Source organism: Pan paniscus, chromosome 6 (assembly GCF_029289425.2).
Source record: "Pan paniscus chromosome 6, NHGRI_mPanPan1-v2.0_pri, whole genome shotgun sequence".
Lineage (NCBI taxonomy): Eukaryota > Metazoa > Chordata > Mammalia > Primates > Hominidae > Pan > Pan paniscus.
In genome coordinates this window covers 81,242,246-81,268,678 of record NC_073255.2, presented here as the reverse complement: position 1 = coordinate 81,268,678, position 26,433 = coordinate 81,242,246, and the positions used below count along the sequence as shown (strand labels likewise).

At 40.8% G+C, this 26,433-nt stretch overlaps 1 protein-coding gene across 3 annotated transcripts in view; it reads right to left on the bottom strand.

Moving 5' to 3' along the window:
* Positions 1 to 737: 737 nt before the first annotated feature.
* The window catches only part of VKORC1L1 (vitamin K epoxide reductase complex subunit 1 like 1), an 85,000-nt gene continuing 59,304 nt past the window's right edge, over positions 738 to 26,433 (bottom strand). Inside the window, exons 2-4 of one of the 3 annotated variants that reach the window (XM_034964222.3) lie at positions 19,225 to 19,362; positions 10,561 to 10,670; positions 738 to 5,216 (exon numbers count right to left, since the gene is read on the bottom strand). In XM_034964222.3, the coding sequence (XP_034820113.1) occupies positions 4,990 to 5,216; positions 10,561 to 10,670; positions 19,225 to 19,362 (475 nt within the window). In that variant the 3' untranslated portion in view covers positions 738 to 4,989. The remainder of the gene's footprint in view (positions 5,217 to 10,560; positions 10,671 to 19,224; positions 19,363 to 26,433) is intronic. The other 2 variants (XM_034964224.3, XM_034964223.4) reach the window with 2 other exon arrangements.

Below are 26,433 nucleotides of genomic sequence, written 5' to 3'. Positions count from 1 at the left end.
AGTCTTCCTCTGTCGCCTAGGCTGCAGTGCAGTGGCGTGATCTCGTCTCACTGCAACCTCCACCTCCCTGGTTCAAGCAATTCTCCTGCCTCAGCTTCCTGAATAGCTGGGATTACAGGCGCACACCACAATCCTGGCTAATTTTTCTGTATTTTTTAGTAGAGGCAGGTTTCACCATGTTGGCCAGGCTGGTCTTGAACTCCTGACCTCAAGTGATCCACCCACCTCTACCTCCCAAAGTGCTGGGATTACAGGCATGAGCCATTGCACCCAGTGGGGGCAGTCCCTTTCCACAGGTGTTGAGCTCCAGCACAGAACACACTTGTTCTATTCCGTGAAGTATGGCTCAGCTGTATTTCCAACGGATTCATCTTTCTTGCCGATGCTACCTTTTTAGAGGATTATACAGGGAGTACTCAAGGTAAGCTAAAGTAAAACTATGGAAAAACAGCTCATTAATACATTCTGAGTGTTCACAGAACTGTAGGCAGTGACACATTTTGTCATTAATTCTTGACAATCACATACACCGCAAACCTACAGGAATTCCAAGAACTAGAGGTCTGAGGACTCTGAATCTTCTGCAAGTTACATATGATTTAAGAGAAAAAGAATACCTTAGAAATGAGGTTACAGTACTGACTTCAAGAATATAAGGCTCCTACTGAGTCTAAAAAGACTTCGTTTCAGTTCTTTTGGAATGCAACCCTGCAGTTTAAGAATAATGGGAGCACAACTTCCACAGGTAACTTCTACATTTATTTTATACCAAAAAAGTTATGTGCAACAAATAAACATTCTTACATATTTACATTTGGTTTTATTTACCAGTTAGCAAAACAGTGCCTTAAATCTCTGATAAAGAGTATTTCTATGTAGATTAAAGGGGAAACCTGCCCAGTGAACTCCATTTTAAATGACTGTTTACTCTGGAGCTTAAAGCACTAGTAAGAAATATTTCTGATGGAACATACTACACAGATCATATACCTAATACTTAGGCTATGCTTAATACAGTTTTATAACAAAATATTTCACCTTTTCTGGGCAAATTTGTAGTAAAAAATGTTTAACCAAGTAGCCGGGGCTCCCACCCTTGCCCTTTTTGTTTGATGGAAGGGTAGTTCTCACAATTAGAAACCATAAGTGCTGCCTGAGGTGTCTGAAATGTTTCACCCATGCCTGTGTGTTAGAGAAAAAGACATGAGGACAGAAATTGCATATTAGGTCATTAGGTCTTTTTCCCCAAATAGGTTACCAGAAATCACAGTGGGTCTCCTTGTTGGCATCTAATAATGATCTTCCAAGACAAGATCTCCTGTCACTCTTGGTACCAATCTAAGTTATGAAGTAATTGCTGAAGATAACTCTGTACTTTTGCAAATAGTCTTTTCCAAAACTAAATGAAAAACAAAAGTCAACAAATAGTTTTTATTTTTATTTTTTTATTTGAGACAGAGTTTCACTCATTGCCCAGGCTGGAGTGCAATGGCGCAACTGTGGCTCACTGCAACCTCCACCTACTGGGTTCAAGCAATTCTCCTGCCTCAGCCTCTGGAGGAGCTGGCATTACAGGTGCCCGCCACCATGCCCAGCTAATTTTTGTATTTTTAGTAAAGACAGGGTTCCACTATGTCGGTCAGGCTGATCTCGAACTTCTGACCTCAGGTGATCCAACCACCTCGGCCTCCCAAAGTGCTGGGATTACAGGTGTGAGCCACCATGCCCAGCCAGCAAACAGTTTTAATTTCACTGTAGTCTTGGTCCTCTTTGAATGCAGTCTCTCTTTTTTTTTTTTTTTTTTTTTTTGGGACAGTCTCGCTCTGTTGGCCAGGCTGGAGTGCAGCGGCACGATCTTGACTCACTGCAACCTCTGTCTCCCGGGCTCCAGCAATTCTCCTCCCTCAGCCTCCCGAGTAGCTGGGATTACAGGGGTGTGCCACTGCGCCTGGCTAATTTTTGTATTTTTAGTAGAGATGGGGTTTCACTATGCTGGCCAGGCTGGTCTTGAACTCCTGACCTTAGGTAATCCACCCGCCTCGGCCTCCCAAAGTGCTGGGATTATAGGCGTGAGCCACCGTGCCCGGCCGAATGTAGTTTCTTTGAATGAAAATAGTCAATGCTTTGAACATCATTTGAAAGTAATGAATTTAAGGAGAGGACACATGTATGAAGGAACAGTGATTCTGGGCACACAGCTAGTTAAACCTGAGTTATTTCACCGGAAATTTACCTTTAGTGAGAGCAACTAGCTGTAATGCAAAACAAATGAAATTCTCCAAATCACCTAGATTCCCTAGAATTTATCATCTAACCCCAATTCCTGTTATTTCTTCAAATGATATTTGTGAACATCAAGTCAATAAATGGCTTCATTTGGAACAAATCACTTAAAAAAGATGAAGCATGGAATTACTGCTAAAAACAAATGTTTCCCCTCGTCTGTCCTTTAACACTGGTGGCTAGTAATGCTGCAGTGTTCAAATATTCAGTCTAAAACAGGCAAAACAATCTTCTAATTTTGTAACACTGGTGATTCCCCTCCTCTTCTGGGCAGAATCGGAGGTATAGAAAGGAATCTGAATTCTCCAGGGCAAAAAACACCCAATTAACACCCACCAGGATTCTGTTACTGAGACACTGGCATTACAATGCTGTTATGACAGGCAGTACGTGTTCCTCTCTCAGTGAGAAAAAGGGTATTAATTCGACTGGGCCATAGGAATGTGGCAAAAGTTTTTATACAACTGAAACAGTGGTTTCCCCGAGGCTTAGAAAAGCAAAGGAAAAACTGGAAGGGTCTAGCTGACCATTTTCCCATGTTTTCTCAGGTAAGAGTTGAAGACATTTGCAAGAATGCAACATCAAGACAAGCTTTAACTATACTCTGTTGATTGATACAAAATAGGATGAAAAACCATTGGATATTGGGACACGAGGAACTTGTTTAGCACAACCGATGTTATGTATACCACAGTTTTAACCATTAGGCCATTTCCACTGTAGCTTAGAAAAAAGAACCAGAGGACTGCCTTGGTAGAGCTGGATGCGCTGCTACAAGATGGCCTCACTGTACAGCCCTCAAACGTGAGGACTTCTTTCTCCATAGACACCAGATGGCCAATCAGTACTTTCTAGAGTTCTTTAACTACTTCAGAATGCAAGAACAGTACATACATACTCCAACAGCCATTGAAAGATTCACATTCATGGGAAAACACAAGTCTTGATGAAATCTTGACTTAAGCTCTCTTTTAAGAAACTGGTTGAAACTGGTGAAAAGTTCATTACGATTTGGACTTGATACCTGCCTCAGGCCAGAAGACCTACGTTGCATCAATTCTGAGTCAGTTGGAAGCTACGGAATTGTTGCTGTGACTCTACACATTTGAGTTTACAGAGCAGAGCCCGTCCCCTCCCTTCAAAGAGAAGGCAAATAAAGCACTCAAGAGATACTGGTCTCATTGACTATTTTCAACATAAAATGATTAATCAGGTTGGAAGCAAAAACATTACTGCTGCTTCTCAACCAGAGGATTAAGTGATCACACAGGACCCTTCTGTAGAGTGCAGGTTTTCTACCTGACGGTGAAGAAAGGAGGGAAGGACACTTCTTCTGCCCAAGGTCAACACACAAAATATTTGGTTTGAGATTTAAGACAGAAGGCACTTTTAACATTCTGATATCAGATGTTAACCATACAAACATCCTGTCACAATTTCATTTGGGTGTACTCAAATCCCCTTACAAAAGTCTTCTTACTGCATGTGTGTCATTATGAGAGCAGTGGCGACATGAGCAGATTTAGCCTTGAGATGTGTCTACCTGTTGCTATTCTCCCGATGAAGCAAACTGGGCAGCATGTCAGCCCTGAAGGTTACAAATCCAGTATTTGACTGCAAAACAATTAAATTAGACATCTGAGTGGTTAGTGCAGAAAGAAACAATTAGCAAGAACACTGGCTCCCACTCCGGAGCGATGGGGCTTGGACTGGTCTTTTCCATCATAATACTCTTTGCTTGACTGGCACCAACGTTAAGGAAAAATATCTGCATGAAAATTCAACTAGTGGAAGAAACTTTACCTAAAAATGCCATGTTTATATTTCCAGCTTTTCTCCAAAGAAAAATACCCATTTTCCCATCCTTAGTGTCTGATGGCCTTGGACTTGAAGGTCTGGCCACATGACTCATTCTGTAAGGTTAACAACTGGCCCAGTTTTATGACTGAACACAAACTGGACTTGAACGTTCCAATTCAATTTTTTCCTTTCAGAAGAGGGAGATGAAAGGGAACCGACCACCCTATTATTATTTTTTTCGCCCTATTATTTACTGCAACCACGGCTGCCAGTACTTTTCACAAGATGCTGTGTATAGGCTATTTTCACTATCTCCTCAGTCAACGCTGAGCTGACAGTTCTTCAGTGCTACACTCCAACTAAACTGTACAGTAAGTTCTGCAGAAATGGATCTAATATTTCTACCTTTATTTACAAATATCACAAATGGATTCTAGTTGAATCTACATGTTTAAATCCATCGGCTAAAAACATATTACATATTGTAAACATGGCAATATTTAATACAGTATCTATTCTAGAATATTTTCATGTCATGATCACATTTGTTATACCTGAAATTGAATTTATACACATTAAAGAATTACTAGCAATGGTTGCTCACTTTACAATTGAGGGCAGGGGGCTAGGGCTACATTTTATCATTTCAGAAACACTTCAAAGTAAAGTTAAAGCTTGTCTTTGATTGGCTCGGCGTATCCTTTTTGTATCCATATTTAAAATGAAGACTGACACAGAAAATAGCGAGGGCCCCTTCTAATTTACCGGATTTTTAAAAATCAGTTTGAGATTCTTAGGGAAAGTGTCTGTTGTGAATAATAATAATAATAATAATAATAAAAACCTGCTGCAAAATAAACTGAATGGAAAGGGGCTTGAGACTGTTAGGGTGGAGTCTGTCGGGCGTCAGTCCTGCTTGGGTTGCAGCTGCCGCTTCCAGGCCTCGTTCAAGTAAACTAGTCGTTTGTAGTTGATAATGAGAAGAAGGAAGTTTAGCACGTACGTGACGATGCAGATGATGCAGAACTCCTTCAGCACAAAGTACAGAATGTAGGCCAGGTACAGGGACCCCACGACCGACATGATGGAGGATGTCATGAGGATCAAAGCCGCCACAGCGCTTGCTGTCATGCCTGTAAGAGAAGAGACGCAGGCTCAGTCAGGCCTTGGTGCTGGAGAGAGGCTTTCTGAGTGACAAGGAATAACACTGTGTGACTTGCTGCAGTGTTTGAACACTGATCTTCCTGCCAACTCTGAAAATTGAGAACAGAAATACTGCTCTGTTTTGTTAAAATTATACAGGTTGACTCTGCAGTTGATAATGCCAGGTTTTGGGGTTTTTGAGATGGAGTCTCACTCTACTGCCCAGGCTGGAGTGCAGTGGCACAATCTCAACTCATGCAACCTCTACCTCCTGAGTTTAAACAATTCTCCTGCCTCAGCCTCCCAAGTAGCCAGGATTACAGGCACGTGCCACCACGCCTGGCTGATTTTTTGTTGGCCAGGCTGGTCTCCAACTCCTAACCTCAGGTGATCCTCCTGCCTCAGCCTCCCAAAGTGCTGGGATTACAGGCATAGGCCACCATGCCCAGCCAAATGCCAGTTTTATAGCTGTGATGTTTTTGATTTCTCAATCTTTCAGGTGAAACATTACTAATTTCACAAACTAGCCTAGTTGAAAATATGCACACAAAGAAAACATGCAATCTCACAATCACATTAAGCAATGAAGCTGACTTGTAACATCAACAGCCCCAAGACACCAAATGAATAACGGGACATGAGGACCACAACCTTTTTCTTCCGAGCTGCACACATTTGGTGAGAACCTTCTCTGGACTTTCACTACATCCTGCCCATCTGTGGAAAGTAAAATTTGCTTTTCCATGTTTAGATCAAATTGATTAAAAATCCACAATGAGAGGTGACTACACCAACAAGCTGCTGAAGAGAGAAAAAGAAACTCTTGATAAACATTTCAGGAAGGGCTCACCCTGGTGGATAAGGGAAACCACATTTTGCCCGTTGGCTGCATGTGGGTCAAACCTGATCAAGAAAAATGGTGGACATGTGTGCTAAATCCAGGCTCTCAATACAAAAAGGCACCTGAAGCCACGCACAGTGGCTCATGCCTGTAATGCTAGGACTTTGGGAGGCTAAGGCAGGCAGATCATTTGAGGTCAGGAGTTTGAGACCAGCCTGGCCAACATGGTGAAACCCCCTCTCTACTAAAAAGTACAAGAGAAAAACAAAATTAGCTGGGCATGGTATTGCACACTTGCAACCCCAGCTACAAGGGAGGCTGAGGCACGAGAATTACTTGAACCCAGGAGGCGGAGGTTGCAGTGAGATGAGATTGCACCAGTGGACTCCAGCCTGGGCGACAGAGTCTTAACTCTGTCTCAAAAAAAAAAAAAAAAAAAAAGGAAAAAAAAAGGCACCTGAATTCTGGACTCTATCTTCACATGTATTGTTTTTAATTTCTTATAGGCAACAGTATAGAGAATATGTGCATTTATTTTCAAGGACAGAGAAGGCACAGCATGTTAAACTACCCTCCTACCCAATGACTCATGGATAAGGAAAACAGAAACAGGAACAAAATAACAGGTGGGAGCAGGTATAAAGAAGTCAGTTAAAGAGCTGAAATCCTGGGCCCTGTTGGCAAAAAAAAAATGCAACAAGAAGACGCCTGTGGGCCGGCTGCAGCACAGCCACGGGCCTAGATGCTTTCATAGGGCACTTCAAGACTAAGGTGCTGCTGAATTACTTGTTGCAGGGACTAGCAAATCTGGCCAGCTACCTGCTTTTGTAAATAAAGTTTTATTGGCACCCAGCCATGCTCATTCATTTATGTAATGTCATTCATTATGTAATGTCTGTGACTGCTTTCATACTAGAAGAGTTGAGTGGCTGCGGCAACTGGCAAAGCCTATTTTCTGCCAGGCCCTTTACTGAAAAAGTTTGCTGACTTCACCTATGCTAAACAACTAACATTTCGAAATTAATGTGGTCACAATTTTACCTAAGAAAGATAACTTCAGAATGATACGGGCAACTTATTTCTTCCTCTATGCCTTTCTTTTCTCAACTGTAAAACTGGGATAACAATCATGCCTACTTCTTAAGACTGCTGGGCAATTAAATGAGCTGAGATAATGCAGGATTAAAGCACTTAGAATAGTGTATAAATACCAGATATCCATTAAATGCTACTGTAATGCAGCTAGGTACGTTTGGCTCAGGGTCAAATTCCCAATGGAATTTAAAATGTGCTGTAACTCTAAATAAATGATGGTACAATTATGCAATGGATTATTCTGCAGCTGTAGAAAAGAATGAAGACATTTAATATACTGATATGGAAAAATCACCATGATATATTCATCAGGCAAAAAAAAGAAAATGCAAGCTGTAGAACAGTGGGTATAGCATCTGCCTTTTATATTTTAAAAAGGAGGAAAATTAAGATTGTGTATTTGTACTTTCTCGTATATGCATAAAGAGACAATAACAAGCTATCAGTCGGGGCTGAGGAGCACTGGAAACCAGGCATAAAGGGAAGGGGTGGGATAGATTTTTCTTTGTGTAACATTTAATATATGTGTGTATATATATATATATATATATATATATATATATATATATATATTTTTTTTTTTTTTTTTCCTGAAGGAGTCTCGCTCTGTCACCCAGGCTGGAGTGCAATGGTGCGACGTTAGCTCACTGCAACCCCTGTCTCCCAGGTTCAAACAATTCTCCTGCCTCAGCCTCCCAAGTAGCTGGGATTACAGATGTGCGGCACCACACCTGGCTAATTTTTGTATTTTTAGTAGAGACGGGGTTTCACCATGTTGGCCAGGCTGGTCTTGAACTCCTGACCTCGTGATCCACCCATCTTGGCCTCCCAAAATGCTGGAATTACTGGCATGAGCCACTGTGCCCGGTCCTTTTTAAAAACTTTTGAACCACGTGAATGGATTACCTATGAAAAAATTAAATTAAAAATGCTGTATCTCAAACAGGTTAGAAGGGAGTACAGATGCTGTGCTCTGGAAACTGCTACGTTAGTTCAAATGTGCCTCCCATGAAGACACCAACATTAAAAGGCACGTGAAGCATCTAAATGCGGGTCAAAAAATGCGAATGAAAAAACACATATGATAAATATGATTTAAAATATGTATATACCATGGCATTAAATTAATGGTAAAACAAAAATTTGGCTGTCACACCTCTATCTTCAAGAGTTAATCTAGTCAAAGGCTGTTCTTAGGTTCTTTGCCTTTAAGGGAAAACATCTTGCATCTGGGCTTATACTTCATATTCTTCTCTAGAAATCCAGCAAAATGGAAATATGCAGAATACATAGTGAAATTTCTCCCTCCTCCCCAACCACCCGACCCTTTTCTATGCATTTACATGCATGTATACAAACATGTTTATCCTATACCTATTATACCAAAATTTGCTTTTTTCACTAAATAGTGTCTTTATCTTTCTAGGATATAAACATAGATCTCCTTTTTCCTTTAATGGCTACATAGTATTTCATAGTATTTTCTAATTTATTCAACCATTACCTATTTGTAACCTACCTCCATTTTTTTTTGCTATTTTACACTGTACTGCTATGAATATCCTTGTGCACACATCTTTCTACTTCTGCAAGATAAATACATAGATATGGAACTGGGCAAACTCGACAGAACTACTGAGAATGATTTAGATTTATAATTTGCCTCATAACAAATCAATTTCAGATAGAAGAGTTACATGTATTTTTAATGAACCAAATCAGAAGAGCTGACAGGTAATGGAATATTAACAATTAAAATACAAAAGCATTGGTATGCAACAAGATCTACAAAAAAGAAGAAAAATAAAATGCAAAGGCATCAACAGATGGATTTAACTCTAAAAGTATAAAAACTTAATACAATATAAATTCATAACACTAACAAGAAAGGATAAAGAATGCATAAAATGTTTGTAACACATATAAAAATGTACTAGTATCGGGATCCAATAACTAAATGCTAAATGGGCAATCAAAGGAAATTAAAAAGAGTAAAAATTAAAGTAATAGGTACTAATGTGTAACTATTAGCAATTTTTCCAGGTGAAGATTATCGTTACAATTAAAAAAAAAAAAGAAATTTTACAAAGCATGTCTTAAAAATAAAGACCGCTGGAGCTTCAGGGAAACCAAAGAACTGAGGGAAAAGCAAATTGGTAACACTGATTAAAATTGAAAATATCTGTGTTTTTTGATCCTATGCATGGAAATTTATTTTGTGGAGATAATTCAAAGAAGGAAGGAGCAGGAGGTCTTTAAAAAAAGTTGATCACTGCAGCATTATTTTGAAGTAAAAGGAGTGAAACCTAGATGTTAACAATAACACTTAGGATAAACGACACTATGTTGAAACACAGTTCACATTAAATTATTAGTTTTTGAGACAGCGTCTTGCTCTGTCCCCCAGGCTGGAGTGCAGTGGTGTGATCTCGGCTCCCTGCAACCTCCATCTCTTAGACTCAAGTGATTCTCTCACCTCAGCCTTTCAAGTAGCTGGGACTACAGGTGTGTGCCACCACACCTGGCTAATTTTTGTATTTTCTACAGAGACAGAGTCTCACCATGTTGCTCCTGGGCTCAAGTAATCTGCCCTTCTCAGCCTCCCAAAGTCCTAGGATTACAGGTGTGAGCCACTGCACCTGGCCCCAAGTTATTATTATTATTATTATTATTATTATTTATTTCTTTTTTGTGAGACGGAGTTTCGCTCTTGTTGCCCAGGCTGGAGTGCAATGGCGCGATCTCAGCTCACTACAACCTCCGTCTCCCGGGTTCAAGTGACTCTCCAGCCTCAGCCTCATGAGTAGCTGGGATTACAGGCATGCACCACCTCGCCCAGCTAATTTTGTATTTTTAGTAGAGACAGGGTTTCTTTATGTTGGCCAGGCTGGTCTCGAACTCCCAACCTCAGATGATCTGCCTATCTTGGGCCTCCCTAAGTGCTGGGATTACAGGTGTGCACCACCGCACCCAGCCCAAAAATTATTTTTAAAAGCAGAAGACTGTGGAAATAGTGGATATGTAAAGGTAATGGGATTATGAATATGGTTTCTTATTAATGTCCCCTTAATATATGATATTTTTCAAGGCCACTGAGTCTATAAAATAAGGAAAAACGTTAACAGGGAAGATGGGAGTGATAATTTCCTGGAATGGGACTGGTTTTTCTGGACATCATGAGATAGTGCTCTCCATGATTAAACAGCAATTGACATAAATTCAACAATAATATAATAAAAATATTGGTGAATCAAGTTTTCAAAACACAAAAATGTTGTACACGCTAGTGGTTCTATAAATAACACATGCTTTTATTTAACATCAAGACACTTCAGGGCAAAGACACAAAGTACTAAACGGAATATAACAAACTTATTTTTGTATTGATAAATACTTACCAAGTAATAACTGTAGTATATAAAATATAAGTCCAAAGACACTGTTTGGCTGGTTTAATACACCATCCTTTCCAAAAATGGAACCCAAAAGACCAAATCCTCGACCCCATCTGTAAAATAAGGAAAACCAGTAACCCTATATTTGAATTTCCCTATTTTAAAAAATGTATCATTATTTGAGAACGTTATCCAATTCTAAAATCCACTAAGTTGTGAAATGTCTTAAATGTCCTGTGTTGAGAGAGTGATTTGCCCCAAAGAGAGAGAGGCCAGTCACTAGATTTCTGATTAGAAATAATCATCTAAAATGAACATATCTAAAGGTGCCAGTATACCCATCTGAATCTCTCAGTTGCCAATTTCTATATATTCTCTTCTCCAGAAGGTAGGGCAAAGTATTCGTTTTCCAATGGCATTAGTATTTGCAGAAGGAGACTTCTCTATGCAGAAGGAGACAGTTGTCCACTGTCTCTTAACAGTGGACTACTGACATTTTGGGCTAGATAATTCTTTGTGCTGTGGGGTGTTCTGTGCATTACATAACTAACAGTACCCCAGAGCTCCCCCAACTAGATGCTCCCAGTACTCCTCCATCCCAGGTGTGACTACCAAAAATGCAGTCACAGCCATTGCCAAACGTCCGCTGGGACACGACTGCCCCCAGTTGAAAACCATAGAATGTAAGTTGTGTTATTTATGCACTCAAAGAATATAGATTGAAAAGTTGTTTCTTCACAAATTTCACCAGGATATGCATTAAGAAATATAATGGGAATATATTTTTTAAATGTAGGGCCGGGCCCGTGGCTCACACCTATAATCCCAGCACCTTGGGAGGCCGAGGCGAGGAGATCACGAGGTCAAGAGTTCGAGACCAGGCTGGCCAGCATGGTGAAACCCGTCTCTACTCAAAATACAAAAAATTAGCCGGACATGGTGGTGTGCACCTGTAATCCCAGCTAGTTGGGAGACTGAGGCAGGAGAATCACTTGAACCCTGGAAGTAGAGGTTGCAGTGGGCCGAGACTGCACCACTGCATTCCAGCCTGGGCAACAAGAGCAAAACTCCATTTCAAAAAAAAAATGCAGGATAATATCAGAAACTATAGGTCTTTCCTGGAATCCTATCTCAGATGTAAAAAACCGGATACATTATATGCCCCATCAGTTTTTATTTGCAATTTAACTTTAAATCTTGCATTTGACTTAACATTTTTAAAATCTGATTTTTTAAAAATTGTTAACTTATTTGATAAAACTTGATACAAATATCAAACATTCATTTTGAATAAAAAACCTTTAAAGATAATGTTAACTCTGGATTGAACGAGAGTGCTTCTTAAATACTAAAAAAAAAAAAATAATAACCAGTTATGGTGTTAAGTCAGTAGAGAAGCAGTCTAAACAAAATCTAAACTTTGGTTCTGAAGACAAACTGCCCCAAAGCAAGGATAAATAAGTAATTCTTCACAGGCCACAATAGTTTAATGGCACTTGATGCCCAAGATATAGAATGAAACCCCTGTATAACGATGATGTTGGGAGAGAAAAATCACCCCGATTTTAAAAACAAGTGAAAGCCATGAAGATTTTTATTGTACAATTATGCAATTCTTTTTTTTTTGTTTGTTTTGTTTTGTTTTGTTTTTTTGAGACAGGATGTTCCTCTGTTGCCCAGGCTACAGTGCAGTTGCAATCATGACTCACTGCAGCCTTGACCTCCGAGGTTCAAGTGATTCTCCTGCCTCAGCCTCCCGAAGTAGCTGAGACTACCACACCCAGCTATTTTTTTTTTTTTTTTTGGTATTTTTTTGTAGAGTTGGGGCTTTCCCATGTGCCAAGACTGGTCTCGAAGTACTGGACTCAAGCAATCCCCCCACCTTGACCTCCCAAAGTGCTGGGATTACAGGCCGAGCTATGACACCCAGCCTTCAGTTATACATTTCAAAGAACATAAAATAATTTCCATTATATTCATTTATTCTTTCACTCATCTAAATACTTATTGAGCATGTACTGTGTGCACTGACGCTACGTGCCGGGGATCCAGAAGTGAACGAGCCAGACGAGGTGCTGCCCTTGTGGACCTTAAATTCTATTTAGGGAAGAGAAATAATAAACAGGTAAACAAATGCCAGATTACCTGCAGCAATGGACACACCTTGTAACAGATACACAGGAAAATTAGAAGGGGAAACTCTAGATCAGTGCTTCTGAAATTTTTAAAGCACAATCACTTTGGGGTCTGGTTAAAATGTAGCTTTTCCTTCAGTGGGTCTGTGGTGGGGCCTAAGACTCTGCATTTCCAGAGAAAACACAACACAAAATGAAATGCTTGCAGGCAACACTGATGCTTCTGGTCTGAAGCCCACACTTGGAGATCCATAGCTGTGGGCAGAGAAGGGGTGCAGCAAGCTCCTCTAGCTTGATGGTCGGGAAGGACCTTTTCCAGGAATGAAGTTTTGAATGAGATCCTGAGTGATGGTAAGCAATCGGTCTCATGAGCAATGGCAAGTCAAAGGCCTTGAGGTAGGAATGAGCTGTGGGTGTGCCAAGGAAGGCTGTCGAGGCTGGGGCATGGTGATTGAGGAGAGTGACAGGAGAACTGGGAGCGAGTCCAATCATTTACATTATTTAGGGCCTTGTGTGTAGGCCATGCCGAAGAGTTTGAATTTTATTCTAATTGCAATGAAAGACGTTTAGTAGCTTTCAAACTGGAGAGTGAGATAAGCTTATTTATGATCACTCTTCGCTGCTGCATAAAGAACAAACTGCTGGGGGCCAGAGTACAGACAGGGAAACTATATGCAATCAAACCTCTTAGCCCTACTCATCCCAGGCAGGAATTCCAATTTAAATCACTGCCTTTGGCAACAGAAATAAATGGCATACTGCCAAAATTATCATGGCTAAACAGAATTTTTATATATTCAAAGCACTGGTCTATGCCTGATTATTCATGTAAGATCACATGGGTATTTTCCTCGAAAACAATGTGGCAATCCACAAATGAATATATTATCAAAGTTATACATGCATAAGGTTTCAAAATAAAATAAAATCAATACAGAGATGTTCCCTCCTAATACAGAGATGTTCCCTCCTCCAGCCCTCCCCAAGTCAGTTCTCATCCCAGAGGCATCCACTTTGATGTCTGTTAACTGTTTCCACCTTTTTTTTTTTTGAGACGGAGTCTCACTCGTGTCGCCCAGGCTGAAGTGCAGTGGTGCGATCTCGGCTCACTGCAAGTTCGGCCTCCCAGGTTCAGGCCATTCTCCTGCCTCAGCCTCCCAAGTGGCTGGGACTACAGGCGCCCACCACCATGCCCAGCTAATTTTTTTTTATTTTTAGTAGAGATGGGGTTTCACCGTGTTAACCAAGATGGTCTCGATCTGCTGACCTCGTGATCCGCCCGCCTCGGCCTCCCAAAGTGCTGGGATTACAGGCGTGAGCCACTGCGCCCGGCCCTGTTTTCACTCTTATTTACTTCCACATTTCTAAATAATATGTTTACATTGCTATTTTTTTTTTTTTCTTTTTGAGACAGTCTGGCTCTGTCGCCCAGGCTGGAGTGTAGCAGCGCAATCTCAGCTCAATGCAACCTTCACCACTTGGGTTCAAGTGATTCTCCTGCCTCAGCCTTTTGAGTAGCTGGGATTACTAGCACCCGCCACCACGCCCAGCTAATTTTTGTATTTTCAGTAGAGATGGGGTTTCACCATGTTGGCCAGACTGGTCTTGAACACCTGACCTCACGTCATCTGTACGCCTTGGCCTCCCAAAGTGCTAGGATTACAGGCATGAGCCACCGCACCCAGCCCTAAATATTATCTTTTGACTCGCTAATATGGTAAGCCAGAATGTTGCTTTTTTTTTTTTTTTTGAGACGGGGTCTCACTCTGTCAATAATGTTAGAGTGCAGTGGTGCGATCTGCGCTCATTGCAACCTCCACCTCCCAGTCTCAAGCAATTTTCCCTCCTCAGCCTCTCGAATAGCTGGGACCACAGGCATCCACCACCGTGCCTGGCTAATTTTTGTATTTTTGGTAGAGATGAGGTTTCATCATGTTGCCCAGTCTGGTCTCGAACTCCTGAGCTCAGGCATTCCACCTATTTTGGCCTCTGCAAATGCTGGGATTACAGGTGTGAGTTACTGTGGCCAGCCAAATACTGCTTTTTCTTAAAAAAAAAAAAATTATTATATAATAGAAAACTTCAAATGCATATACACAAAGTGAGCACAAGAGTGTAATAAACACCCATGTATTATTTTGCTATGGTAAAGAGAAAGGGTACTATAAAAACAAAACGCATACAAAAAAAACAAAAAAACCCCAGGTACCCATCACCCAGCTTCAATAATTATGCCTTTCTTGTTTCATCTCCACCTCTACATACTCATCACTTGAGAATTACTTTTAGTTCTTTTATTTTTATTTTTTGAGACAGAGTCTCATTCTGTCACCCAGGCCAGAGTGTAGTGGTGCTATCTCGGCTCACTGCAACCTCTGCCTCCTGGGTTCAAGTGAGACTCCTGTCTCAGCCTCCTAAAGTAGCTGGGATTACAGGCTCCCACCACCACTCAGGGCTAATTTTTTTTTTTATTTTTGGTAGAGCCAGGGTTTCATCATGTTGCCCAGGCTAGTCTCATCTTCTAGATTCAAGTGATTCTCCTGCCTCAGCCTCCCAAGTAGCTGGACCACAGGCATGTTCCACCACACCTGGCTAATTTTTTGTATTTTTTAGACCTCAAGTGATTCGCCCACTGAAGCCTCCCAAAGTGCTGGGATTACAGGCACAAGCCATTGTGCCCAGCCACAAGGAAGTTAAACTTCTGATTACCTTTATTTACTGATTTGTTATTGATATTTTGGAAATCATTTGCTTTTTTCTTTGTTGTTTAAATTTTTGTTACTAATAAATATGCCATTATCTTGCTTTTACCACTTTAAGAATATCAACATTTATTCTTTAAAACAATAATCTTAAAATTCTCTTTATTTTTATTTATTTATTTTTCAGACAGAGTTTCACTATTGTTGCCCAGGCTGGAGTGCAATGGCACAATCTCGACTCACTGCAACCTCTACCTCCCAGGTTCAAGGGATTCTCCTGCCTTAGCCTCCTGAGTAGCTGGGATTATAGGTGCCTGCCACTACCCCAACTAATTTTTTTGCATTTTTAGTACAGTTGGGGTTTCACCACATTGGCCAGGCTGGTCTCGAACTCCTGACCATTAAAAAGGAAGAATGGACCTTGGAAAGTCTAAAAAGGTGGGAGAAACATTTATGAGGCTTAGACGGGTACATGTAAGATGCTCTGAGGAACTTAGTGGAAGATTTGTAAACTTATTTGGTAAGTTGCTGTTTTGTTTTCATTATTTTTAATGTTATTACAGTTATATATAGTTTAAAAAAATCAGATAGTGCTACAAGACTTGGAACAAAAAGCAGCATTCCTCTGACCCCTGAGGTATCCTCCTTAGAAGCAACTCATTTTAGTGGTTTCTCTCAATATTTACCCACAAATTTCTTTTTACAAAAATTCCTTATTATTTTTGTTTTTAAATTTAAAACATTTTTTTTGTAGAGAGGGTTTCGCCATGTTGGCCAGGCTCGTCTCGAACTCCTGGGCTCAAGTGATCCTCCCACCTCAGCCTCCCAAAGTGCTGGGATTACAGGCATGAGCCACCAGGCCTGGCCACTTATTATTTTTGGATCATCTAGCACTGTATGCTAAACTAGACTATGATTTAGTAGACTTTCACTTCCCTATCCCCCTCCCAATTATACCATAATTTGTACTTATATCAAAATTTTTGGTTCTATCAGTATATATTGTTTACATGGTTATCACTATATTGTCTGACACAGAGCCCAGAATGATCTGTTCTAACAAGATTCTGTAGAGTGAATCAAGTCATAGGCGGTCAGTAAATAGAAGAATGACAGTAACACAACACCAAGTTGCACAGTCCAGACATCATTTTCCCCAGCATGTTAAAAGTGCTCATGCCTGGAATCCCAGCACTTTGGGAGGCCGAGGTAGGCAGATCACTTAAGGTCAGGAGTTTGAGACCAGCCTGGCCAACATGGCGAAACCCCGTGTCTACTAAAAATACAAAAATTATGCGGATGTGCTGGCGGGCGCCTGTAATCCCAGCTACTTGGGAGACTGAGGCAGAAGAATCGCTTGAACCCAGGACGCAAGCCGAGATTGCGCCACTGCACTCCAGCCTAGGTGAAAGAGCACGACTCCATCTCGATTAAAAGGAAAAAAGAAAAGAAAAGAAAAGAAAAAAATTCAACAAGTCTTTTTTTTTTTTTTTTTTTGAGATGGAGTCTCGCTCTGTCACCCAGGCTGGTGTGCAGTGGCGTGGTCTTGGCTCACTGCAAGCTCCGCCTCCCGGGTTCATGCCATTTTCCTGCCTCAGCCTCCCAAGTAGCTGGGACTATAGGTGCCTGCCACCACGTCAGGCTAGTTTTTTTTTTGGCATTTTTAGTAGAGATGGGGTTTCACCGTGTTAGCCAGGGTGGTCTCAATCTCCTGACCTCATGATCCGCTCGTCTCAGCCTCCCAAAGTGCTGGGATTACAGGCGTGAGTCACTGCATCCGGCCAACAAGTCTTCAAACTCTGCCAGTAGTTTTACTAGAAATAACATTGCTTTCATTCTCTGGTCCCAAGATTACACTGGTTTTGAGTGGTCTGCTCCATTCCTGTCCCATAACCTCTGGTACTTTTTAAAAATACTTTTTATTGGAGCATCATTATACATCATAAAGTACAGGTGTATAAAGTTCAGTTAATTTCTATGAGCTGAACACATGCGTGAATCAGTAGCCGGATGAAGAAACAGCAATACAGCTAGGCGCAGTGGCTCACGCCTGTAATTCCAGCACTTTGGGAGGCCAAAGCAGGTGGAGCAATTGAGGCCAAGATTTCAAGACTAGCCTGGCCAGCATGGTGAAACCCCATCTCTACTCAAATACGTGGTAGCACTCGCCTTATAGTCCCAGCTACTTGGGAGGCTGAGGCAGATAATCGCTTGAACCCGAGAGGGAGAGGTTATAGTGAGCCGAGATCACGCCACTGCACCCCAGCCTGGGTGACAGAGCAAAACTCTCAAAAAAAAAAAAAAAAAAAAAAACCTTAAGAAAAAGAAACACAACAATACCAGCAGCACCTTAGAGGCACCCATTCCCTTCTTCCAGTTACCCTTCCTCCCCCAGAATAACCACTCTCCTGGGGTCTTTCTAAAAAATATTATATTAACATCAAAATATACCAAACAGTATAGTAAATATAAAATAAGCGTACAAAAATAAAATACATTGAATAATGTATTTTTAAAAATTATTTTTTACAAGGCACATACCCTTATAGCCACACCCACATCTAGAAATAGAACTTTGGCAGGGCATGGTGGCTCATGCCTGTAATCCAGCACTTTGGGAGGCCATGGTGGGAGAACTGCTTAAGCCCAGGAGTTCAAGATCAGCCTGGGCAACATTATGAGACTCTGTCCCTACCTAAAAAAAGAAGAAAGAAAAAAAATTGCTGGGCGTGATGGCACATGCCTGTAGTCCCAGCTACTCGGAAGGCTGATCACTTGAGTCCAGGAGTTTGAGGCTGCAAGCAATGAGCTATGATTGTGCCACTGTACTGCAGCCTGGGTGACAGAGTGAGAGCCTGTCTTAAAAGAAAAGAAAAGAAAAAAAAAGAAATAGAACTTTGCTAGCCCCTGTCTGTGCCCCAATGCAATTAAACACCTCTTCTTTCCTCTAAAAGCACTAACTATCCCAACTTTTATCCTTAGTTTCTCTAAGGATTGACAAGTGAGCATTCCTAGACACTATATAGTTTAATCCCCACTCTCGTTCTATTTTACTTGATATGTTGTTTAGGACTCTCTTAAGCTATAGGTTCCTTGCTCTGGTATTTTTAGGGCTCAATTCCGTAGAAAATAAATTTTTCCAGGGACATGTTATACTGTCCATCACAAAAATATCTATAATTAGCTGTCATCATATTTCCTTTTGAGCACAAATTGCTTTTCATGGAGTTATGAATTTATATTTTGTTTGCTTAGTTTTCTATGTCACTATTATTGGTCTTCTGAACCCCTTCTGAGCAATACTTTAAACAAGATCAACCATGTGAAGGAATCTATGATTTGCATCTTTCTCTGAAGACATCTCTCTTGGAGCCCTTGCCTTCCTGGAGCACTCTGGATGACATGTCAGGCTGGCTACTCTCTGGTCCTGCTGCAGCTGTCGTCCTAAGACTTCCAATCTCTTCCCCACACTGAATCTTCCATTTCTTATATTTGGTGTCTTCCATTTCTCCTTGGTTTACTTTACTTGGTGGCACAATCCTCTAATAGTTTCTTTCCTTGAGAAAATACACACTGGAGGTCAAATTTCTGAGATGCTGGACATCTAAAAATATCTTTCTTCTGCTATCATAATTGATTGATTGTTTGGGTATGTAATTATACGTTAAAAATAAGTTTCTGGCTAGGTGTGATGGCTTATGCCTGTTATTGCAGAACTTTGGGAGGTTCAGGATTGCTTGAGGACAGGAATTCCAGACCAGCCTGGGCAACATGGTGAGACCCCATCTCTAGAAAACATAAAAAAATTAGCTAGGTGTGGTGACACACACCTGTAGCCCCAGCTACTCGGGCAGCTGGGGTAGGTTGACTGCTTGAGTCCAGGAGTTCGAGGCCACAGTGAACAAGGATCACATCGCTCCATTCCGGCCTGGGTGACAGAGTGAGACCCTGTCACAAAAACATAAAAACTAAAAAAAATAATGACAATTTTCCCTCAGAATGTTTTAAAGACACATTTCTTTAGCGTCATGATCAGACTATTACATTTGGCAATCAACAGCATGGGTGCAAAAATAGTCTACATTAAAATTCTTTGTTGGACTGTTTTCAGTTTCCAGAGAACAGAAACTAAAATGCCCTGTTATACAATTACAGCCCAAATACAGCCCTCGAGTCTTTTGCCCATACACATGAGTATTGTCTGAAGCATATCCCTGAAGAAGCTAGGCCCTGACACCACTGTGCCTGGTTGAGTTCGCAAATCTGTTGTAACCTGCGGCTTCCCTGTCGCTGCTCTGGCTAAGCCTTGTTTCTCCTGCTAAGCCTTGTTTCTGGCAGAAATTAATGCCCTCTGCCTCTGTCATACCTACTGCTGCTACTGCAACCACCACAGCCACCTTGGTTTCAGGGTTTGGCAAAATATTGGCTTCCACCACCATAGGGGCCAGAGCTTCTGCCTCCAAAGTTTTTTCTCTTTATACGTCCAAAATTTGAAGACTGACTGTTGTAACTGCCAAAATCACTGTCACTTCCACCACATCCAAAATTGCTTCCATTATTACCAAATCCATGATAGCCATCCCCACTGCCACCATATCCACCACCATCATGGCTGGCACGAAAGCCACCATGACCAAACTTGTCACTTCCACCAAATCACCTCCACGACCACCACCAGTTTCCAGGACCCCTTTTACTTCTTTGGCTGGATGAGCCACCAGCCATGTCTTGCTGCAACCTGGACTTTCCTTACTTCACAGCCGTGGCCATTTACAGGATAGTATTTCTGAATGACAATCTTATCCACGGAGTCGTGGTCATCAAAGGTTATAAAAGCAAAGACCCTTTTCTTGCCACTGCCTCAGTCAGTTGTGATTTCAATCACTTCAATTTTCCTATCCTGTTCAAAATAATCTCTTACGTGATGTTCTTCGGTGTCCTGTTTAATGCCACCAACAAATATCTTTTCCACAGTCACATGGGCACCCAGTCTTTGAGAATCTTCTCTTCAGACAGCTCTCTGAGGTTCCACAGCTCTTCCAACCACCTGGTATGGCCCTGATTCATGGCTGCATCCATCTCCTCCACAGTGGCAGATGACCAACCCAAAGCCCCCGGAGTGCTTGGAGTCTGGGTCTAGGACCACACAGTCATGAGCATTCCCCATGGTTCAGAGGGGCTCCCCGGACTCGGCTGTTTCAAGGCTTCACTGTTTCAAGGCTTCCACAGCTGTTCGGGCTCTTTAGGAGACTCTGGTTTAGACATGTCCACAGTGGGAAGAGAGGCTTGAATGATGCTTCCTTGGCAGCACTGAAGGCCACAAATCCCTCAACATTTTTAAAGATACTCTTCCACCATCCTGCTTTCAGAGGTGGTTCTTGAAAATTCTGATGCTATTCTGAGCTTCGAATGTGACCTGTTTCTGCTCTAAGAATCTTCTTTTTAATCTGGGCATTCTCAAATTTCACAAAGGATGTGCCTTGTTGTGGGAGTTGAGTCATTCACTGTGAAGGGCTCTTTCAATGCAGAAATTCACATTATTCAATATTAGGAAATTTTCATACATTTCTTAGCCAAATGTTGGCCCTGTAATTTTCTTTGATCTTTTTTTCTATTTTCCCTCTTTTTCCTTTTACTCCATTTCTAGGAGATTACCATGATATACTCTCCCAAACCTGTTAAATTCATTTATTAAACTTATTGCTAACATATGTTTAATTTTATGTGTTCTCTCTTAGTCTCTGATTATTCCTTTTACATAAATAGCATCTTGTTTTAAGGATATCACTTTTTTTTTCTGAGATGGTTTTTTTTGAGATGGAGTCTCGCTCGGTCGCACAGCGGCTTGATCTCTGCTCACTGTAACCTCCGCCTCCTGGGTTCAAGCAATTCTCCTGCCTCAGCCTCCCAAGTAGCTGGGATTACCAGCACCCACCACCACACCTGGCTAATTTTTATATTTTCAGTAGAGACGGGGTTTCACCATGTTGGCAAGGATGGTCTCGAACTCCTTCAAATGGTCCACTCACCTCAGCCTCCCAATGTGCTAGGATTACAGACACGAGCCACTGCACTCAGCCAAGGATATCACTTTTTCTTAGATCTAAGGAGATCAAATAATTTATGTTTATTTTAAGTTTATTTCTGGCTACTTCAATTTTTGGTTGCTCTGAGTTCCTTGGACATACATCCATATGTGTCTGCCTCTCATACTAGAGACTTTTCTCAAATGTTTGAGGACCATTAACCGTCTATTCATTTGTAAGACCAAGGCATTAAAAATCTGAGTGTCAGCCAGGCACACTGCCTCACGCCTGTAATGCCAGCACTTTGGGAGGCTGAGGTTGGAGGGATTGCTTGAACCCAGGAGTCTGAGACCAGCCTGGGCAACATGGCAAAACCCTGCCTCTACCGAAACAAACAAACAAACCACCACCAAAAAAAAAATTAGCTGGATGTAGTGGCACACACCTGTAGTCCTAGCTACTAGGGAGGCTGAGGTGGGAGGATCACTTGAGCCCAGAGGTCAAGGCTGCAGTGAGCTGTGTTTGTGCTACTGCACTCCAGCCTAAAAGAATGAGATACTATCTCAAAAACGAAACAAAATAAAACAAAAAAAATCTGAATGCCAATTCCAGTGCTGGATAAAAGGGAATATGCCCACTACAAGCTGCTCTTCCTGACAGGTTACAATTAAAAATTGGACAACACAAAAAGCAACTGAGGATTCTGAAAAGGAAAAATAGCTGGTTGATAGAGGAGAGGAGTAAAAACTGGAAGATCAAGTAGTACATTGGAGTTTCTTGGGTTCTTTTCCCCTCTTCTTTGCAGAATTGCCCAAGGGGTAAGGTGTGTGAGGGGTCAGACAGCAAAACAACAACAACAACAACAACAAAACAAAACCCATAAAACTTCTTTCTGGCCAGAGGATGAGGACAAGAGATCCACGTGGGCTGGAGAGCATGATGACAGCGTACTTTCACATTCATTATTTTTTCCCTCTTGGCCTTGCCTAAAGGTTGGCCAGCAGTCCAGGCACCTCAAAGCCTGTCTCTTTCCCTGGAAGAAATGAGAGAAGGGGTCTCTGCGGCTGTAAGCATGTAAAAGGAATCCTGTTGTTTCTTCTCTTTTCTTTCACTGCCTCACTCTTCGGGTGAAGCCAGTCACATGGAACTGTGTGACAGAGAAGGAGGTTAAAACTGTCTGAGAGAAACCCATCTTTCTAGCAAGAGAAACAGCAAAAGGGGTGCCTGGGAGCCAGAGATGGGGAAGAAAATCCCAGCAAGGAAAGGACCAGAGAAGGGAGTCCCTTAATTCTGTGTAGGAACTAACACAAGCCCCAGACTCACCCAAGTGGCACATGCATGGAATAGACCCCAAAGGCACAGCAAAGTCTCTCAGAAATAAACTACGATATAAACGATCATTCAAATTGCAGACAAATCACTGAGAGGCGCACATGAGGGAAAACTCAAACAGGATAGCAAACGCTTTTAAAATAAAACTGGCATTGAACCCATCACCCACAGAAGGAGAGGCAGAGCTTGTGAAACTGGATTGCCTGTTAAAACAAGGCAAAATCATTATTCTCCAGATGTTAACAGGACCCAGACTCTTAAACATACTCTTCAAAATACACTGACGATGCACTCCAAGATTATATGACATACAAAGAACTAGAAGAATGTTACCAGTTCTCAAGAGAAACAAACGATGATGAACAGATGTCAACCCTGAGATGACACAGATGCTGGAATTACCAGAATCAGATTTAAAACAGTTATTACATCTATGTTCCATAAGTAAGTAAAGAGAAATGACTGGGAAGATGGAAGTTCTCAGCAGAGAAAAAGTAACCATTAAAAAAAAAAAAAAGGAAACTATAGAACTAAATAATATAAGATCTGAAATTAAAAATCCACTAGATGAGGTCAATAGCAGAATGGAGATACCAAAGGGAAGATTCAGTGAGCTGAAAGATTAACAGAAATTATCCAATTTGAACAACAGAGAGGAAAAACATGTTAAAAAAAAAAGAATAGAGACTTAAAGAACAATCTTAAATATCAATCTGAAATATAGGACAATATTTTGGTAATGTCCTATATTTAACAATCTTAAATATAGGACAGTATCAAAAGGTCTAACATTTATTTCACTGGACTTCTGGAAGGAGAAAGAAAGAGATTGATGCACAAAAAGGTATGAAAAAATAGTAGCTAATAACTTCCCAAATTTAGCCAAATATAAAAATTTATAGATTCAAAAACTCAGTTAACATGAGAGTTGATTAAACTCGAAGAATGCCACACCCAGACACATCATAACCAAACTACTAAAAACCAAAGACAGAAAAGCCCTTGAAAGCATCCAGAGAAAAATGACACATTATATAAGCAGACAAGAATTCAAATGCCTACCAATTTTGCATCAGAAACCATGAAGGGGGCCAGGTGCGGTGGCTCATGCCTGTAATCCCAGCACTTTGGGAGGCTGAGGCGGGTGGATCACAAGGTCAGGAGATCGAAGATCATCCTGGCCAACATGGTGAAAACCCGTCTCTACTAAAAATACAAAAATTAGATGAGCGTGGTGGCGTGCGTCTGTAATTCCAGCTACTCGGGAGGCTGAGGCAGGAGAATCGCTTGAACTTGGGAGGCAGAGGTTGCAGTGAGCCAAGATCACGCCACTGCACTCCAGCCTGGTGACAGACCAAGCCTCCATCTCAAAAAAAAAAAAAGAAACCATGGAGGCCGAAATCTTTAAAGTACTGAAAAGAACTGTCAACTGAGAATTCTACATCCCTCAAGATCTCTTTGAGGGATCAAGAACAATCAGACACTTCCAGAAGCAAGAAAATAAAGAGAACTTACTACCAGCAGACTGGCACTATGAGAAATGCTGAAGGAAGTTCTTCACATTGAAGGAGAATGACACCAGAGGGAAATATGAAATTTCAGAAATGGTAAATATCTGGGTAAATACAATAGACCCCCCCCCCCTTTTTTTTTTTTTTGAGATGGAATCTCACACTGTCACCCAGGCTGGAGTGCAGTGGTGCGATCTCCACTCACTGCAACATCCACCTCCCGGGTTCAAGTGATTCTCCTGCCTCAGCCTCCTGAGTGGCTGGGATTATAGGCACCCGCCACCACGCCCGGCTAATTTTTTGTATTTTTAGTAGAACTCCTGACTTCGTGATCTGCCCGCCTTGGCCTCCTAAAATGCTGAGACCACAGGCGTGAGCCACTGAGCCCAACCTAGACTTTTTTTAAATATCTAAAGTGCTTTAACATTTGTAAGATTCTTCAGCCTTTAAAACGAGAGAAATTCTGTCATTGGTGACGTGGATGGAATTGGAGAACATTATGCTGGATGAAATAAGCCTGGCACAGAAAGCAAATACTGCATGTTTTCACTTACATGTGGAAACTAAGACAATTGAACTCATAGAAGCAGAGAGTAGAATGGTGGTTATAGAGGCTGGGGGAGTGGGAGGAATGAAAAGATGGTGGTCAAAGGATACAAAAATCTTCAGACAGGAGGAATAAGTTTTATTTTGAGATCTATTGCACAGCATAGTGAACATAGTAAATAATAGTGTGTTCTGCATTTCAAAACTGCCAAGAGAATAAATTTCGAATGTTCTCAACCACAAAAAATAAGTATTTGAGGTGATGGATATGTTAAGTAGCTTGATTTAATTATTCTATATTATATTGGTAAATTATAACATCATGTTGTACTCCATAAATATATACAATTATTGACTGTCAATTTACAATAAAATGATTTTTTTTTAAAGAGATGGGGGTCTCACTATGTTGCCCAGGCTGGTCTTGAACTTCTGGCCTCAAGTGATCCTCTCACCTCAGCCTCCCAAAGTGCTGGGATTACAGGCATGAGCCACCACACGCAGCTAATTTACATTAAAATTTTTAGAAAACTGACTAAAGATGCATCAAAAGATTTTTTTTCAGTTTAAAAACTTAAGATTGTTGGAAGCAAATGTAACATTGTGGAGTGGGGTTTTCAATATATGTAGATATAACAAATGACAATTATAACATAAGGCGGGTGTGGATTAAGGAATCTTTATATTAATAGTTGTAAGATTTCTATATTCTCCTTAAAGTTGCTAAATATAAAATCTAACTAGAATATGAAAGGCTATGTGTGCATACTGTAATCTCTAGAGCTACCACATAAGAATTCACAGAGATAAAAATAAAAAGTCAATAGATAAAATACCAAAAAATACCAATATCTAAAAGGCACGAAATAGGGGAAAGGACAAACCAAAACAGAGAGGTTGACCTAAATCTAAACATACTAACAATTATATTAAAAGTAAATGGTCTGAATATACCAATAAAAGACATACATTGTCAAACTGAACTGAAAAGCAAAAAAGACCCAAGTATATGCTATTTACAAAAAACTCACTTTAAATATAATAACATAGGTTAAGAGTAAAAAGATGAAACAAGTTACATCATACAAACACTAATCAAAAGAAATCCAGAAAATGGTTAAAATGTAAACTTTATGTTGTATAAACTTTGCACAAGAAAAAAAACAAAAGGTACCGTGCTTGTATTAATACCAGAAAATGTAGTCTCCAGGACAAGGGAACTTACCAGAGAAGAAAGAGACATATAACGGTAAAAGAATCAATTAACCAAAAGGATAAAACAATCCTAAATATACAGAAATCTAATAAGAGAACTCCCAAATAAATGAAACAAAAACTAACAAAACTGAAAGAAAGAATAAATCCACAATTATACTTAAAGACTTCAATCTCTCTCTCTCTCAGTAATGGACAGAACAGGTGGGCAGAAGATCAGAAAGGATACAGGTCTGAAGAGAACCATCAAGCAACCTGATCTGACATTTACAAAATATTCTGCCCAACAACAGCCGACACACTTTTTTTTTTTTTTTTTTTTTTTTTTTGAGACAGAGTCTTATTCTGTTGCCCAGGCTGGAGTGCAGTGGCGCGATCTCGGCTCACTGCAACCTCCACCCCTTGGGTT